We start from the raw sequence: 19436 nt of genomic DNA, 5'->3' as shown, positions 1-19436 counted from the left end.
CACTATTGATAAGTATAAGGCCAGACTTATAATTAAAGGATACAAGCAACAAAAAGGCCTTGATTACTTTGATACATATTCTCCTGTAACGAGAATAACGTCCATAAGGATGATGTTTGCTATTGCTGCAATGCGTAATCTAACTGTACATCAAATGGATGTGAAAACAGCTTTCCTAAATGGAGACATAGATGAAGAAATCTATATGGAACAACCTGAAGGGTTTGTTGTCCCAGGACAAGAAAGGAAAGTGTGTAGATTGGTGAAATCATTGTATGGTTTGAAACAAGTGCCTATGAAATGGCATGAAAAATTTGATGAGGTCGTGCTGGCCAATGGTTTCAAAATCAATGAATGTGATAGCTGTGCCTATTACAAGGATAACGAGAACAGCTATGTCAAGGAGAATGACAATGGCTATGTCATGATGACACTATATGTAGATGATCTACTTATTGCTGGAAGCAATGATAAAGTTATCAAATCTACAAAGGACATGTTGAAATCAAGGTTCGACATGAAAGATATGGGACTAGCAAATGTAATTATGGGAATTCAAATTTCTAGAACATCAGAGGGTCTCGCATTAAGTCAACCACATTATGTTGACAAGATCCTTGAGAAGTTTCTTAAGGATGACTTTGAGAAAGCTAGGACACCTGTAGATATGACTTTGCACCTATCCAAGAACAAAGGTGTAGCTGTTTCCCAATTGGAATACTCGAGGATAATTGGTAGTCTGATGTACCTCATGAGTTGTATAAGACCAGACATTGCATACTCAATTAGCAAGTTGAGTAGGTTTACGAGTAATCCGGGAGCTGATCACTGGAAAGCGATTATAAGGGTACTAAGGTACTTGAGGGGAACTCGAGACTATGGACTGCACTATGGCAGATACCCAGCAGTATTAGAAGGATATACTGACGCAAATTAGATATCTAGCAAGAAAGCACTTAAGTCTACGAGTGGCTATGTGTTTACATTAGCTGGAGCGGCAATATCATGGAAATCCTCAAAACAAACGGTGATAACTCATTCCACGATGGAAGCTGAGTTTGTGGCACTAGATAAATGCGCCGAAGAGGCTGAATATCTACGTCAATTTCTGGAGGATATTCCAAGATGGCCAAAGCCTGTAACTGCAATAGGGATTCACTGTGATAGTCAATCCGCTATTGGCAGAGCACAGAGCACGATGTATAATGGAAAGTCTCGTCATATATGACGACGACACAGTTCCATTAGACAATTGATCTCAACCGGAATTATCACTATTGACTATATACCGTCAAAGGATAATATCGCGGATCCACTAACCAAAGGGTTATCAAGAGAAGTGGTTGAGAAATCATCGAGAGGGATGAGCCTTAAGCCTATTGCTTAACGGCATCATGGTGGACACCCAACCATTGCTGACTGGAGATCCCAAGAACTTGGTTCAATGGGACAACTAAATCATGATGACCAAATCACTGTGGGGGTAACCCCTGGCCTGTTCCTATGATGAGGAAACAGTGAGACCCGTAAGGTACGAGGTTAAGCTTTGAGCCTTTAATGATCTTTGATGAATACGTGGAGCTCAGGAGTGAACGCATGGAATTCAGTTGAGTAAACGCGGGTTACTCTATAAGATAAAGATCACCTATGTGGGAGAGAAGTGGGGCCGCTTCAAAGGAGAATTGCGAGGCACAATTCTTTAGAAACTTCTGCAGAACCAGGACGATGTTCCATGGCCAAAATGGACATACTCATGAGAGCTGAACGAGTCAGAAACGATATAGTGATAAGTATATCATCGTTTACATAAACGGTCGAACAGTTCAAGGACAAGCACGTCTACTGTCTACCAGTAAATTCGGTATGCTTACTCGAGCGAAGGTTCAAGGAGCATTCTCTACCTATCGTATGCTATATCTGATCGAAGAAACTATCACCAAGTCAAACTCCGTGTCTGTCTGTCTGTCTGTCTGGTGTGTGCTACTAAGATTACCAATCTCACCCATGTGGGGGATTGTTGGAAAATATGGGTATAAGTCCCATATTGGTAAGTCATATTTTTGAGCATTATGACTAAAAGATGTGTGAGATATGATGATATTCTCTTAATAATGGAAATTATTATTTTCCATTAGAATTTGGCTCAAATATTATGGCATAAATTAATTTGATTTTGTTTCAGATTAATTGATATGGTGTATGTCTTGATATATTCAATCTGATTCTGTTTCAGATTATTTATGGAATAGAGTAGCTTGCAAGTATTACACCGATTCCATAATTAATGATATTTAATTATGGAAAAGAGTAGCGCACAAGTCTATCTACACCTATATAAACACCTCTAAGGCGTTAGGGTTAGACACACCAAAAATATATTCGTCTCTAAACACAAATCTCTCTCTCTCGGTGATAGTTTCGTGCCCGTTCAAGCTCGCTGAAGGTGCTCGTTATCCGTAACGCCGCCGCTACCTCGTTTTATCCTGGGAGGCTATCGACTCGCACATACGGTGAGAGGCGAAATAGCTTTAAGGAGACAGTTTCAACTGGACTCGAGGATCTCTCTTCTGTTTATATCTTTTCTTCCTCCGTTTGATTTCATTTACTCACTATAAATCTTCCTATAGTTCTGTCCAGGCCCTGTTAAAAAGAACGGTTTTGCCGATTTCTTATGTGAAGTCGAGTGCAAGACTTTGTGTGTATTTCTTGGTTTTTTCTGTATAACCTGAAGGTCTCACTTTAGTTTATTCTATCTGTGTTGGTTTTATACTGAAATATTTTGGTGTTTCTTTACATCATGCTCATTAGCTTATAGTGCTTATTGAAAATGTACTAATTTTGTATGATTTGTCTCGTTCCTAAGATGTAAAACTTTAATGTTCTCTAACTATCACTTATAGATGTTGCCTATCATAAAATTTTGAATCCTACATTTCGATATGAAGTTTGGATTCATGATATGTTGGTACATGAGTATTCTTTATTGGTATCCTTAATTATTTTTTCCATGTTTTCAGACTGTACATGAAAATAAGAAATTACATTATTCGAAGTAAGACAAGGTTGATATGCATGTTTTTAACACCTATTTTATGTGGATACTATAGTTTTGAAAGGTAGGTGATGAATGTTCCCTCGTCTCGTTCACGGTGAAAGTATATTACCATAAGCATATTGACTTCTCACATACGAATCCCTTTGCTGCGGGTCGACCTGGTAGAGTTAAGCGAATAAACCATAAAGTTGCTTTAAAAAAAATTAATGGTGGAGATGGAGACGATAAAGATGAAGATTAAGGCGTTAAGGTTAATATACTTCTGAATGCTTATGTTTGAAATACGGTTTACTATTTTCCGTTTTGGCTCTGGCCCAAAAATATAGATTAAGGTACTGTTTTTTTGTCTTGGCAATATCCCGGAAATGTAGATTAAGGTGTGATTCTGTAGTCTTACAAAAGGAAAGTCGTTTACCTATATAAAAAACAAGTTTTTTCTGCTAATATGTAGCCGCTTTTTGGTTTTTAATTCCGTGATTGATTTATTTTATAAATGCTCTTTAATTTTTAATTCTTCGATTGATATTTTTGTGCAAAAAATATTATAACTTAGGCCATCTTCGTGCAATTACATATTTAATTTATGAAAACCCCATAACTAACGGAATGCAATCGGATGGAAAAAAAAATATACATGAATCATACGAGTGTCTGTTATTATATATTAGTCATTTTTATGCAAAAAAATTATAACTCATACCATGCTCATGCAATTAAGTCTAAAAAAATAAAACAGAAAGTGGGGGCTCCCGCCCGGTGAGCAAAGCAAGAAACTGCATAATAATATGCTTCCACGCTTGACAGGTGACGCAGCTCTCGGCGCCCACACTCCCACTTCGACTCGTACTAGCTTTACTTCTTCAGTTCTGCTCGTTTATTATTTTTATTTTTATGAATAAAAACTTCCTTAATACTTTTTTTTTTATTTCCAAATAACTAAAATGTGACGTATTAAAAGTCAAAAATTTAGTTTTGAACGAACAACTTTGATTAGTTTTAATTCAAAAAGTATACAGCTGACCAACAATGTATTTGCACATTGTTTAACACTTGCTGCCCTTCAAAATTTCGACCACTAACATGTAACATGTATGTGTATTATAATTTAAATCTATTAATTTATATAATTTGTATATATATTTGCTGGTTTATGATGTAATATTAATATTCAATTTTTTTTTGAACTTTTAGTGTCTATTTAATAAAATTAATTTATAATTGTGACTTCAACAAGCATAAACTAAACCACCTTTACTTTATAAAATGGCATTTTCTTATAATATTAGCAAGAAAGGTTATGAATTTAAACAATCCCATTTTAGCAAACCACAAAAAAAACACGAGTTAATTGTAAAATCAGTTGTAAATAAAAATAGGAAAAGAAAAAGGATAATTAATTAAGGATAAAATTAATTAAAAGAATCTAAAAAGGGAACGATATCCAAACCCATTAAAACAGCGTATCTTGAAACAAAACCCTAACACAGTCCCTGTAAGAACAATCACTTCTAACTCAATCTCCACCGTCCATCTTTCTCATCCAACGGATGAGATCTCTTCTCAAATAATACTTATCAGTCTCTGTCCTTGAGCTCACTCCTCTTTTTCACACACTTAACTTTCTTCCTCCCTATAAAATGTCATCAATCTATACATACACACACTTGTATCTATACATTTAACAAAAGAAACACATTGTAATGAAATGATGGATTTGAGTGATTGATTCTTGTGTTTTGATCGGTAAATTGACTAATTTGAGCTTAAAGTTTCGATCTTTGATTGAATTGAGGTGTTAATTTAGTGTTTTTATTGTAAAGTTTCGATCTTTGATTGAATTGAGGTGTTAATTGAGTGGTTTGAGTGTAAAGTTTGGATCTTTGATTGAATTGAGGTGTGAATTGAGGGGTTTAATTGAAATGATTACGGATAGTTATTCGAGAATGCGATCGATGATTCAGAATGAGGAGTTGGGGTTTATGTTAAGGAATCAAGATGTAGGTGAGAGAGATAGTGAATTAGGAATGTATCGAAGCGGTTCAGCTCCGCCGACGATTGAAGGATCGTTGAATGCTGTAGGTGGATTAGTGTCTAATGGGGGTGTTAGTGAAGAGGAAATTAGGTCTGATCCGGCTTACATTTCGTATTATTATGCGAATGTGAATATGAACCCGAGATTGCCCCCGCCTTTGTTATCGAAAGAGGATGGTCGGTTTGCGCAACGTATGAATGGGACTGGAGCTGCTATAGGTGATAGGAGGAAAATTGGGAGAGAGGAGGGAGGTGATGGGAGTCGGTCATTGTTTGCGGTGCAGATGGAGAAAGGACAGAGTAATGGAGAGTGGAGCAGCGATGGATTGATTGGATTGCCTGGTTTAGGATTAGGTGGTAGACAGAAGAGTATTGCTGAGCTTATTCAGGTGAAGTTAGTCGGGTTTAATGAATTTGTTCATTTTTGTTTTGTTCTGTGCATCGTGCTGATTGTTTATATCCGTTGTATATGTTTTTGATCTTTAATGTTATTTGTTGATTTTGTGTAAATTCTTCTTGTTTGTTAGGATGAATTTATTGCCTAGCGAGTTATTGTTGTTCATACTTTTGGTAGATATTACGTATATTTGATCGGTGATACGTTAAGTATTGGTTTTGTTTGTTCAGCAGCAAAGTGTGGTTTTTTTGAGTTCACTCTCCTTCAGTTTATTACTTGAATGTTAATTTAACTTATTAATGAATGTAGTAGTATGATCGAGAAAAAAATATATTTTTCTGCTAAAAATCTGATCTTTCAATTTTTTCTGCTAAAAATCTGATCTTTTAATTTTTTCTAGTTATCTATTATAAAAGTTTTTGATTTATGAGGTTGATTGTTGATTTTGTGTATCTTAATTGTTGCTTGTTTCTTCGAATTTAGTACTCGGCTCTACTTTTGCTAGATATGGAGTATATCGAATCCGTTATGTGCTGGTTTTGTTTGCTCAGCGGAACAGTGCTGTTTTATTTAGTACCATTGCCTTCATTTAGTTCCCTATTTCCTAACTTACATATTTACTTGTGTATATAGATATGTATTAGTATCATTGAAATCAAAAATAATACTTTTACTGCTATAAATGTGATCTTGCTGATTTTTCTCAAGTTATTAGTATGTTATTGGTATTATTTTACTGCTAAAAATTTGATCTTGCTGACTTTCCCAAGTCATCAGTATGTTATTGTTTTTTTTTACTGCAAAAAATGAATAAGTATGTTCTTCACTTTAAAAGTTTACAAGTGCTACAGTTTGCATAAAAATATTTTTATGCGATCCTTTAATCAGTAGGTTAAACCTTCATGCAGGATGATACGACTCATCAGACATCTGCTTCAGGACACCCTTCTCGTCCAACAAGCCGTAATGCTTTTGACAATGGTGTTGAGCCTTCTGAATCTCACTATACGCAGTTTAAGCAGGACTTGGCGTCACTGGATTCTGTGCATGTCTCTGCACACATACAAGGCGTGTCTTCTACTCAGAATGTCAATTCCTCAGCTTCACATACTTATGCTGCTGCACTAGGGGCTTCCTTGTCAAGAAGTACAACTCCAGATCCTCAGCTTTTAGCTAGAGCTCCTAGTCCTCGAATCCCTTCTGCCAGAGGAGGCAGAAGCTCTCTGGATTTACAAAATGTTAATGGGTCAATCACATACAATGGTTCCGCTGGGCGTGCGAGTCAACAATCAGATCTGGCTGCTGCTTTGTCAGAAATAACTCTATCAAACAATCTTCTGGATGAAGAGAATCATGCAAGGTCTAGAATTCAGCAAGAGATCGATGATCACCAGAACTTATTCAGTTTGCAGGGCGATCTGTACAATAATAAACAGCATCAATACTTGAACAGGTCTGAACCTGGGAATTTGCAATCTATATCCCAGTCAGCCAAAGGATCTTATGGTTATGGGATAAGGGCGGAACTGAATAACTCTTCTTTATTATCTGATGTTCATGTCAATCTTCACAAGCCTTCCCTGGCCTCTGCTAACTCGTACTTGAAAGGCTCATCCACACCCACACACAATAGTGGAGGAAATTCACCTTCTCAATATCGTAATGTTGGTAGTCCAAATCCATCATTTTCAAACTATGGTTTAAATGGACACACCATAAATCCCGCGTCACCATCAATGCTTGGGAATCAGTTTGCAAGCGGTAGTTTACCACCTTTATTCGAAAATGTTGCCGCTGCAACAGCTATGGGAGTATCTGGCATGGACTCCAGAAGAATGGGAGGCTTGACTCTAGGGCCCAATTTAATAGCTGCAGCAGCAGAGTTGCAGAACCTTAGCAGGGCTGGAAATCAAAATGCAGTGAATGGTCTTCAGGTTCCCTTAGTAGACCCATTATATCTTCAGTACTTGCAATCAAATGAGTTTGCTGCTGGCGAGAGCTTGAATAATTACATGGATCTAGCTGGAATCCAGAAAGCCTACTTAGGGGGTGTGCTTTCACCCCAAAAATCACAATATGGTCTTCCCTACCTTGGAAGTCCATCCAGTTTGACTAATGGTTACTATGGAAACCAACCATTTAATCTTGGCATGTCCTATCCAGGCAGCCCATTGGGTGGCTCCCTTCTACCAAACTCTCCTTTTGGACCTGGTAGTCCTATCAGGCATGGTGATAGGAGCCTTCGTTTTCCTTCAGGGATGAGGAACTTTGGCGGGGGTGTAATGGGACCATGGCACCCCGAAACTGGTGGTATGTTGGATGAAAGTTTTGGATCCTCTCTCCTCGATGAGTTCAAAAACAACAAGGCTAGGTGTTTTGAGCTTTCGGAAATTGCAGGACATGTAGTTGAGTTCAGGTATATCTTTTTGTATGATTTGAAGGTGATGCTTGTGTATATATGTATGCTTTCTATAGAGGTTCATTTGTTCTTAAACACTGTCCAAGCAGTGCGGATCAGTATGGGAGTCGCTTCATACAACAGAAACTTGAAACTGCCACAACCGAGGAGAAAAACATGGTTTTTAATGAAATCACACCTCAAGCGCTTTCTCTGATGACTGACGTGTTTGGCAATTATGTCATTCAGAAGGTAACGGCAGAGTAACATGCTTCAGTAACATGCTTGTGTGGTATCTTGCAAGTAAAAGACTTGTTTTCTGGTTCAGTTGTTTTTTTTCCCTCGATAAATTGCGTATATCAATTATAATATATATCAGCCTCAGTTGTAATTTTCTTCTTTTTGATCTAGTTTTTCGAACATGGAAGTGCATCACAAATAAGAGAACTGGCTGACCAACTCAATGGGCATGTTTTGAACCTTAGCCTTCAAATGTATGGTTGCCGAGTGATACAGAAGGTAAAGACATTTTGCAACTTCATTGACATCAGTATAAGATATAATTTCATTTCTGAGACGAAAAGAAAAGAAAGCAAGTGAGGGACGCTCTCTTAATTGCTTCTGTTTAAGTGCAACTTTTCTTGACAAAGTCTTGGTGGCTCTTGGTTTTCCTATTATTCTTTGCTAGCCTAATAATTTATTATACACTTAACATTGAGATTGCATAGTGATTCTGAAATATAGTAGTGATGATAATCCTAGCAGAGATTTCTATACTCTTAATTTATTAATATATTGGGTTTATATATTGTATTGAGATTATCACGATACTATATCTCAAGTTCACTGTAGATTATCTTCTCCACTACTTTATATGTGTTGAAGTCTGGCTTGGCATAGCAAGCAGAGGAGAGTGCTTCTAGCATATATAAGCTTAGTGGAAAGGGGCGGACTTTGATATACTTTCAGGAGGTTTTTTTTTTCAGAAAGAAACTAATGAATAACTTCTATGTAAAAGATATATGATTATATCTACCACTAGCACTAATTGGATTATCATCACTCACGTTTAAGGTTTTGACTCTTCTATATTTTGTGAAAAACATTGATTATGCTTAAACTTCTGCTTCTGTTTTATTTCGTCAACAGTTTTCTGTTTTGTTTGTAACGCTTCTTGTTCATATCCAGGCCATTGAAGTTGTTGATCTGGACCAGCAAACTAAAATGGTTGCTGAACTTGATGGCCACATTATGCGTTGTGTAAGAGATCAGAATGGCAATCATGTTATTCAGAAGTGTATTGAATGCATCCCTGAAGATACAATTCAATTTATCGTGTCCATATTTTATGATCAAGTAGTGACATTGTCCACCCATCCGTACGGTTGTCGTGTCATACAGGTGGAAATTACGCATTATTAAGCAAAACTTATCATAGCTACCTTTTTCGTGAACTCTGAAATGGTCGGAACTTGCAAGTATGTAAATTTGATTGTATAGCTGTTCAATTTTTATGTTACAGAGAGTTCTAGAGCATTGCAGTGACCCCAAAACTCAACAAGTAGTGATGGACGAAATTATGCGGTCTGTCTGCATGCTGGCTCAAGATCAGTATGGAAATTACGTTGTTCAGGTTTATAAGCTTTTCATGAATCGTTCCTTCTTTGTTTTCTCAATGATATTGTATGCTTCAGATTTTAAGTGTCAATTTGGTTTTATTGAGTAATTTCAGAAAGAAAAGATGAGTAAGCAGAGATGCTCGTTCGTTCTACTAGATGTTAATATCTATATTCAGTAGAGTTCTGGCTCTCATTTATGTAGTGCATATGCAAACCTCTATAGTTTGTTCTATTGCTGCAAAATATATAAGATTTAGGAAACAGTATTCTACCAAGTGATCGTGTTGACTAGGAGTAATTATTCCTGTGTTTCTTTTTTCTTTTCTTGTGGTTACCCTTTGAAGTGGTTATCTTTATCTGTGTTATCTGCATATCTTTACTTTGATATTTTGGTGGTTTTCATTGTTTTATCTTGTTGATTAAAATTTCTTTTGACAAGTATTTGTTGGTATTCTTATTACATGGAAATTACACATATGATTTAAAATAAAAATCTAATTAAAATTTTAACAGCATCTTTCTTTGATAGTTGAGACAGTAGAAGGCATAACTGAGCACCGTTACAAATTTGAAGGCTCGTTATTTTGCAGTATATGGTTACTTGGTTAGTGATGTATATTTGTTTCCCAGGGTAGTGAGCCTTAAAGATTTCTATACCATAAGTTGCATATGATTCTGGTTCAATATTATTCTGGTGTTTAGCAGCATGAATGTTTATCTTTGGCTGCCACTATATGGGTGCTAGATATTGCCACTATATTAGGATTTAGGTTGTGTATGTTTCAATGTTGTTTATATTTTAAGCTGCGAAGCAACCCGTCCCATTATTAAACCTATATGCTGATTAGTTTTTGTGATGCCCTTTGTAGCACGTGCTGGAGCATGGGAAGCCTCATGAACGTACTTGTATAATTGATAAATTGATAGGCCAGATAGTTCAGATGAGCCAACAGAAATTTGCCTCCAATGTTGTGGAGAAGTGTCTTACTTTTGGTACTCCGGAAGAGCGCCAATCACTAGTTGATGAGATGCTGGGCACCACTGATGAAAATGAGCCTCTCCAGGTTTGTTTTGTTTCTCATTTCACTTATTTAATTAAAGAAGCATGCTCAAATATGGATCCAAGACCCATTTTTGATCTAGTTTCATGTAATGTTCCTAGTGACCCTTTTCTACTTCTGCAGTTGTCTTTAATAACATGTCTATGTTTATTGAGTTAATCTATTAGTTTCCAAAATCTTTCCCATGTACGGTAGAACATCTGTTGCATGTTTTTATTGTAATATATTATCCCTGGTTCACTTTATCACTCAACTTAACCAACCGAATCCGAATTATCGAGCTATGACACAATTAAACCTAAACCTAAATGAACAAATTATTAAATTGAATTGTATTGGGTCATTTATAAAAATATACAGAAATTATGTCAACTAAACGATCTTTAGGGTGAACAATATCAAGCTGCTGCATGTTCTATCCTTTCTTCATCTGTGTAAAATTATATGTAAACTATACTAAATTGGAAAAGGGACTTACCTAAGAGGTTAAATTGTCAATTTACATTATTTGGGTTTTATTTACATTTCTGACATATTTTTATGGTAAGGTTTCATTACATTATTAAGTTTTCCTTTTTCTTGAAGTGAAACTATAGTAGTGCCAAACTTTCTCACAGCTTCTGTTACATATTAAATTCAACCTTCATATATTTTGAGATCTAATATGTTTACCCTCTCTGGCACCAGGCAATGATGAAAGATCAATTTGCAAACTACGTTGTGCAGAAAGTGTTGGAGACTTGTGATGACCAGCAACTTGAGCTTATACTTAACCGTATAAAGGTTCATCTTAATGCACTGAAGAAATATACATATGGAAAGCATATTGTTGCCCGTGTAGAGAAACTTGTTGCTGCTGGAGGTATTTTCTAGCTTCCCTTGATTTTTTTTGTTTTACCCCATACTAAGTATCACTTTAGACCTATTTCTTGTAAATTTTTATGAGTTCATCTCAATGAGTTGAAATTGCTTAACTTGTTAAATTTACATGTAGACTTCAAAAAAGTAAACTGTACCTCTTATCTTGATCGATTATGTAATCTTGTGATCCTAATTGCTTGCAAGCTGTATCTACAGACATGTCATTTACAAAATTAAAAAGTTTGATATAATTTTCTACTATGTGTTTACAATTCGTCATGCATACTGGCGTCATAATATTATTTGAAGGCTAAATTGTAGGCATTGTGTTTGTTTATTGCATAATCAGTATAGGATACAGATATTTTTAGGGCGAACTAGTATCCAGATATTTTTTTCTTTGGCAAACATGAGTGAGTTTTTTTTTACATTTTTCATATTCATTGAAATCCTTTTGACCTGGTTTAATACTCTAATACCATGCAGAAAGGAGAATTGGCGTGCTGGCTTCATATTCTGCTGCTGCTGCTGCCGCTGCCGCCGCAGCTACCTAGCCAACAAAAGAGCTGTACAGCTAACTGGGTTTAATATAATCGCCTTCTTAGTCTTTGTTTTCATGTTTAGTTATGTATTGGCTCGATCCATCTGTTTATAAAGATGAATAAGAGCTGATTGCAAATAATGTAAACTGTACATTGTTAGTTTTGAGGATATACCTAGAATCAGGGTGGCTTAGCTGAGGCTAAGATGGTGATACACACCCAATGCCCCTGCAGAGGAGATTTAAAAAAGAGTCACTGTACACGGTGGTGTAAAAAAGGAGGATGTAGAAGTTTGTCATCGTGACTGTACAAATGTTGTTGGGTGCATAGCATAGCCTTTGATGTTTAGAAGTGGCCAGAAATTTTCATTAATGTGTACGGATTTGTTTAAGTTTTCTTTAATTGTAAAACTTTTTCCCCAAATTATTTCTAAGAATTGCTTGCTTTGTTATTTACTGCATATGGCTTGTTCAGGAACTCGAGTTATATTTTGGATCCAGGGAATGACTCAAATAGCATGTTTGGATGTTAAACTAAATTGGATTCGGAATTGATTCTATTCAAGTATAAGCCTTACAGGAAGTTCGAAAAATGAAAACATCTGAATTTAGTTAGAGGGCGAGTCAGGCTAGGTAAAACAACCTTGGACATAATAGATTAGAGTTGTTCAAATCTCCATTATACTAAAATAAAGTACAGCAAACTCTCATTTAGGAGCTTATATCATCAAATCTACGTGTCAAATTCTCCTTAAAAGTTTACATCATCAAATTTATGTGTCAATCACTCATCAATTTTGCTATGTCATTTAATTACTTTGAACTTCTTTCTTTCATTTATTATCTCCACTAATTCTCTCTATTACCCATTTTTCATTTCTCTCTTACCTTTAATTTTATTTACACCAGTATTCATTATTATATTTTATTATTTAATAAAAAGTTGATAATCAATATTTGTAGTTTGGGTAATATTATTTTTTGAGTTTCCGTGTTTATAATTTTATTCTACTTTCATTATTATGTATTAAAAATATTATATATATTAATATATATAATTCAAATTAATTTATTTCAAAATATTTTTTTAAAAAATAATTATAATATAACCTGACATCGCCGGGGAACTAATCTAGTCTTATACTAATCATAATTCCAAGAAATTCATAAGCAGAGGCTGCAAGTTATGTATGCTAGTATGAAGTATCTCCTGTGAAGCTAAAAACGATATATTTTCATTGCAAGTGCACTGACAAAGGTAAATGTCAAGTTTCAGATTGTATCAACTGGTTACAACAATACAAGTTACACATTCACGCATTGTCCAACTTGAGGATGTCAATGTGACTCTTCCCTTCCATTTTTCTTCCCAAAGTGTATCGAAGGTAATCAAGGTACTTAACATTTTTGAACATCCTGGGCAGATGATTTTCATCCACCATTGAATCTAACGGTCCAATTTCCATTTCGTCTTCTGGAATGAAAAAAGCAGCTATCGACATTCTTGGATTCTTTTGGTTTGTAACAGCTCTGTGCTCTATACTTTTATACACCCCATTACTCAATACCTGCAATATCATGAATGCATAAGAGTATTGCATGAAGTTTTGCATATAAAGAAGATCCATTGCTAGTTATATTAACCCTAATTTGTGTTCTTGTGATCTTGTGGACAATATTGGTAAGGTTGTTTGTTGAGCAATTACCTCTACAGCATCACCTATGTTCACAACCAATGCATTTGGAATTGGCTTTACAGGTACCCAGATTCCCTTGTGCTTAATTTGAAGGCCAGTAATCTCATCATCTTGCAAGAGTAAAGTTAAGGAGCTGGCATCTGAATGTGGACTAACACCAAGAACTAGATCAGGCTTTGCACAACTAGGGTAATAATTCATTCTAATGCCGAGTTTCATCACACCATGAATATCTTTTAGACTCTCTCTTCCCATTCCCATTAGCACTGACATATTTGCAAAAATTTCATCACCCACTTTCTGTAATTCTGTCGAGTACAATTCAACTGCTTCCCTGTCAAAAAACAAAAGAAGGTCTGATCATTTTGTAGAATTGTAAATATTACAGATGTTACTGTTTGATATGTCTTGATTTGCATACCTGAAGCCTGTTAGAGTGGTCGGCCACTGCTTCATATTCTTGTATTTAGGCGGTGATGTGATCAAGAACATTAGGTCATTCCAATCAAGTTTTTGCTCATCCGAGACAACATAACCTTGACCATATCCTTGAAAATCATTAGATGCCATGGCATACACCTTCTTCTCTACCAGGGGGAGTTCAAAAAATGCTGCTACAACAGCTTTCATTGACTGCAAGACTTTGTCTGGTACCCCATGATCTATTACCTGATAAACACAATATTGTTTTTATTGAAGTCTTTAAAAGTATATGCATACACAGAATTATACCTGAAAAAAGCCCCATTCCTTGCAAGCCAAATCAAGGTTTCGTCTTTCATCTTCATCACCATTTGCAAGCTTAGTTAAATTTATGACAGGTATTTCGCTTGAAACTTGACTGGTCTCAAAGTGCAACGGTCTGTCCTCGAGTTTCTGTATATACCTTTCAGGAACACACTGAGAATCATTTCTAGCTAATTCTTGAACACTTGGTACTGCCAATGAACTTCCCCAACCTAAGCCTTCACTGTTCTCCACCATATTACTTCTAGCCTCTGAACTCATTTCAAGTTGTGGCCTTACTTACCTAGGATCAGAAGAATTTAAAGCAACCAATGCTATAAGTTAACAAAATTACTATTGGAATCTTCCCCTTACTATTCTTCGATATACCTTTAGAAGCAGTTGGAGCATTCCTTTTGTTTGACTTGCAAAATTGCAATTTTAAATTCAGCAAGTAGTCATAGAATATTGTTATGTACTTCCATTTGGCAAAAAATAAAAAATATCCAAGGGCGCCAAATATATTAGATATGTCCGTCGGAAGCAAGATGCCAAACCAATCCAAAGTCCACACATACAGGATATATCCCGCTTGTGGCCGGGTTAGGCCTCGTTCCCAAGAATAAATAGATTGTTTCCAGAAAATAACCCTATTTATGTGTGTACATGTACAATCATAAAAAGAGTGAAAAGTAAAGAAATATACAAAAAGAAGCAATAACAATTTCACACATAAAATTTTTGCTCATATAATTTGGAAGATGCCAATAATACAAAATGTATTTAAGCATAAGAGTTGCCAGTAAAACAAATTACAAATATTCTTAACATCAGTTAAAGGGGACAAAATGTAATAACATACCGAGAAGCCCTACAAGTCTTAAGTGCAGATGAATCATCAAAAGCATAACTATAAGCCTTAGGACACATAGCCTTAAAAAGATGACCAAAAACACTAGGCTTACAAATTTGCGGATTGGCAAACTCCCCTGTACAACAATACCTATCTGATCTTGCAGCCATACAAGCACTCTTACAAGCCACAACTCTCCCATCTTTCTTCACAACCAAATTCGATGGACAAAAAACATTCAAATCCTTCTCGCACGACACCACATCACAACCTTCAGCAACACCTTCTGGTGTCATGGCCACTGGAACATTAAATCCATCAACCAACGAGACATCGTAGTAATGCAAAGCGGATTTACAAGTACCAAATGTCATTTCCACCAGAGTGGTTGGTGGATTTCCCCCTGTTCCATTGCATTGTAAAAAACCTCCACAATCTCCTGACTCACAGTAGCCTTTACCCGAGTTTTGGTCAAAGCAACAGCCTTGCCTTGCCCATATTCTTCCTGACCATTTTCCGGGGACATTAATGGACACTTGCTCGTTGCTGTAGAGGCGGAAACCGCCATGGTTAGGCGTTGGATGGCCCGTTGTGGCGAGGATTCCAGGCCAAATGGTGTCCTTGCAGTTGTTTACTATCTTGAGTTGAACCCCATCTGTTAAAAACATAAAACACATCAATGAGAAATTAGTTTGCATGTAAATATTAGTAAATGATCATTAAAAGAACGTACTGGATGTAGAAATTACCAGTGAAATAGCGGAGAGTAATGAAGAAGCGGAGAAAGAAAAGAGTGGGGGAAGACATAGCTTTGAAATTGGAGAATGTGGAAACAGAGAAAATGAGTTCATGATAGTTTTATAACTGCTCATAACTGCATGAGTAGGAGGATTAGCGGTTTGAGAAATGGTGCATGGTTAGGCTCATGACTTCGCTTATTCTTCCACTCTCTTCAAGTGCTTTTTCTTACAAATTTGGTTATTGTACTCTGTTATGGTTGTGGACCACATGAATATTAAAAATTTTAACTTTCAATATTAAAAATAACCGACTACTCTGATTTTTGATGATATATTTGACTTCTTTTTATAAAAAAAATAATCAAGTCAGTGATTAATCGCCAATTTTAAATTATCGTGTATAATCTCTTTAACTTTGGAGTTGGATCCGCCACCAGATATTGAACTCAATTAGCGGAGTCGAGTTCGAATCTTGACAAATCCTGCAACTCTAAAAGATTATAGATATCCATGAGCAAATCCAGTACTCAGCTCTACAACTACACTCTAGTACACGATTTTCAAGTGAGGAACCAAGCGAGTGTATCAACACAAGTATGTTAAAGAGGTGAACCTAAATGCCTAATCCAGCTACTGTCCTCATCCATTATCTGGAGCAACTAGTAGAATATTCCAGTGTGTTACTATGAAATAGAGTTGGATCTCAACTGGAGAGATGCTACCAAGTTCCACGGAGATTTACAGAACGTACATCATTGACGTGAAGCAAAACTAATGAACAAGTACTACTCAGTGTATTCTAACGAATAGCTAGAAATTGGTGATTTAAAGCTTGTATCTTCACAGGAAGAAAGGAAAGAACAATTCCTAGAGAACCCGCAAGAAAAAAAAAGGATCGAAATCATATCCAAACTCGCTACTCTTCAATTACACGACCAAAAATATCTAGATATTAAGATCCAACAGCACACCGCAGGTAACTCCTTAGTTTTGCATGCTAAATTCTTGATGCTGATATTCATAAATCGAAACGTCAGCAAGTGCATCTTCTGCTAATAGATATACTCAGAAAAGAAATTTCACACGAGAATTGCAGTCCGGTCATATGAAGAACCTGTAATTCATTTAAGAATTGCAGTAGTAAATATAATTATCACGATGAGAAGTGAAACCAAAACTATTTCTACATATCTGAGACTAAAAAAATCAATTTCTAATCACAAAAACTCTTGGTTGTAAATAAATTCAGCTTATGTGGTGGATATAAAGCTACCAAAAACTTAATGTTATCATTAGGTAAGGGACCACAGATTCAGCATCTAGTGTATGTTTATGTGGACATATACAGATCATTAAATTTCAAGAAAATCAAGTAATAAGCTATCTATCCATCTAATTATCTATGCCTTCCAATAACAACACTAACAGAAGAAAACTTGTGTACTGTTTATACAGTTGGGAATTGGATTTATACATGAGATTTTAGAAAAGAAGTGAAGAAGAACATTACCAAGGGATATGATGGTAAATAGTTGCTGGCAAATTAAGAAATAGCAAGAAGAAAGAATGTTGGTATTTGGCGGATCATCATGCAATCTTAGCAGATGTTCAATGCTATGTTCTTACCATGGAGTAAACAGTGTCAAGTGTGGCTTGGATAACAACACTAGCAAGAAAAAAGTAGTAGCAAATGCGGTGGGAACCAGCAAACGAGCAATGACAATTGGCTTAGTAGCGACAGCAGCTGCAGCTTCAATGCTAATATCGGTCATGGGATCAAATGCGATAAACATTCAAAGCCAACTAGATGATGAGACTCTGTCAAACATACCACAAACTCTTTCCGGTGCGTGTGTGGAGGGTAAAGACTGCAGAAAGGCTAGGATTCAAAAACCCAAGTCAAGAAAAGCAGAGTCCTGTACTATAAAGTGTGTTACTACTTGCATCCGTGGTGGCGAGGGGTCTCCTGGTGAAGGCCCTTTAAATGTAAGGAAACCACTAGTGGTTTTCAGGCAAGGATTTCGGAGTCGCCAATATTGTTTGGTGGAATGCTCTGATATATGTAACTTGATCAAAGATGGGGAAGATGGTCCGTGACTCATCTTCATTCAAAAAACTTTCATCAAATTCCTGAGATTTTTTCCCCATTTTAGAGTTGCTTATTCAATATTCTTCATACAGTTAAAATTGTACAATGAGATAATCAAGTTTTACTAAACTGAATGACAATACAATAACCATTTAAATTTCTAAGAATTATGCAACAAACTGCTTCTTTTTTGTTGAGAAAGTTATATATTTTTCCAATACAAATTAGACATTTAATTTTACTGAGGTAACAAGGATTCGATCTGGACCAGTCTGCCTATATAGTATTTGATTACCTTGACGACACTAGCCACTAGGTATGAAGTTACTTCACTAATGTATTCGACTTTCTCAAACTCGGTCAAGGCTCAGGACTGGGAGACAATCTACTTGTTAAGGCTTATGTCCCATGTTAAAATGTAATCTATATCCAAATTATAGGTAGCAAGGATTTGCTTGGGACCAATGTGCTATATAGTCTCTGGAAATCTTGAAAACACTAGGTACAAATTTGCCACCTGAAATGTTGCCACTATGCCTGGCGCAACCAATCTAAGTTTCGCAAACTATCAAACCTCACAACTGCAAGACAACCTAGTTGTAAAGCATAGGTCCGATGTTACAATGTATTATGTACCGGGAATCCACTGTTTAAAGAAGAAAAACCCTATCGAGCCTTATTCAAGCTCACTAAACTGAACAAGACTACACATAACACCATACAACAACAATTTTAATGCATCAACTGTTACGCAAGAAAAAAACTTAACAAAAAACTGTTACACAAGAAAAAACTTAACAAAAGGACTGTTACACAAGAAAACGGGCAATTTCAATATTTTTATATCCTGAATACATATGAAGATCAATTTCATACTCATACAACACCAAAATAAATAATAAAAAAATAAAAATAAGCAAGGTTCATGTTCAAAACTTACCAGATGTACATACCTAGTTGAGCAGAAAACATAACTCCTTTTTCATCTCTATCCATATATCTGTAAATTCATCCACACATAAATCTAGATCTCATATTTTATTTACAAAAATTAAAAAAACCGGTTTAATTTGCTATACCAAGCGGTCCATCTGGGTCAAAACCGGATCCCAAAACAGACAACCGAAACTCCCGGTTCTCCATCCCTAAAAACCGGCCCAACATAAAAATTGACCACAAATAAACCGGAATATCAGGTAAACCCGGATCTATTTTAGCTATTCACCCCTTGCCCCAACCGGTTTATCCGGTAATCCACCCGATTCTTCCTTCATCTCTAAAAACAATCCCCAACTCGGGTCATTTATATCTATACAACTATACATACAATTTTTTCTCAAAAAATCACACATACAAGAAAACCCACAA

At 36.0% G+C, this 19436-nt stretch overlaps 3 protein-coding genes across 8 annotated transcripts; 1 reads left to right on the top strand and 2 right to left on the bottom strand.

The window, feature by feature from the left end:
* Positions 1–4555: 4555 nt before the first annotated feature.
* Positions 4556–12424, top strand: LOC141676532 (pumilio homolog 2-like). The gene is made up of 9 exons (XM_074482199.1): positions 4556–5475; positions 6392–7899; positions 7992–8133; positions 8293–8400; positions 9070–9282; positions 9404–9514; positions 10370–10564; positions 11249–11423; positions 11909–12424. Exons 1-9 carry the CDS (start codon positions 4975–4977, stop codon positions 11974–11976), a joined length of 3021 nt encoding a protein of 1006 aa, XP_074338300.1. The 5' UTR covers positions 4556–4974; the 3' UTR covers positions 11977–12424.
* A 742-nt stretch (positions 12425–13166) lies between these two features.
* LOC141677010 (protein LATERAL BRANCHING OXIDOREDUCTASE 1-like) lies at positions 13167–14825 on the bottom strand. The gene is made up of 4 exons (XM_074482741.1): positions 14393–14825; positions 14082–14329; positions 13670–13994; positions 13167–13531 (listed from the first exon to the last, which is right to left on the bottom strand). The coding sequence occupies exons 1-4, from the start codon at positions 14666–14668 to the stop codon at positions 13277–13279; spliced, it is 1104 nt and encodes a 367-aa protein (XP_074338842.1). The 5' UTR covers positions 14669–14825; the 3' UTR covers positions 13167–13276.
* A 99-nt stretch (positions 14826–14924) lies between these two features.
* LOC141677011 (thaumatin-like protein) lies at positions 14925–19216 on the bottom strand. 6 transcript variants are annotated; one of them, XM_074482743.1, is made up of 4 exons: positions 19022–19091; positions 17606–18109; positions 15989–17093; positions 14925–15894 (listed from the first exon to the last, which is right to left on the bottom strand). In XM_074482743.1, the coding sequence occupies exons 3-4, from the start codon at positions 16044–16046 to the stop codon at positions 15221–15223; spliced, it is 732 nt and encodes a 243-aa protein (XP_074338844.1). In that variant the 5' UTR covers positions 16047–17093; positions 17606–18109; positions 19022–19091; the 3' UTR covers positions 14925–15220. The 6 variants fall into 6 exon arrangements, 5 of the variants coding, with proteins under 5 accessions (XP_074338844.1, XP_074338843.1, XP_074338846.1 ...); XM_074482742.1 differs by having other exon boundaries at positions 19009–19088; XM_074482745.1 differs by lacking the exon at positions 17606–18109 and having other exon boundaries at positions 19022–19106.
* Between the last annotated feature and the right edge of the window lie 220 nt (positions 19217–19436).

The sequence above is a fragment of the Apium graveolens genome, chromosome 8 (genome assembly GCF_009905375.1).
Source record: "Apium graveolens cultivar Ventura chromosome 8, ASM990537v1, whole genome shotgun sequence".
In the NCBI taxonomy this organism is placed as follows: Eukaryota; Viridiplantae; Streptophyta; class Magnoliopsida; order Apiales; family Apiaceae; genus Apium; species Apium graveolens.
This window is presented reverse-complemented; position numbering and strand designations above follow the sequence as displayed.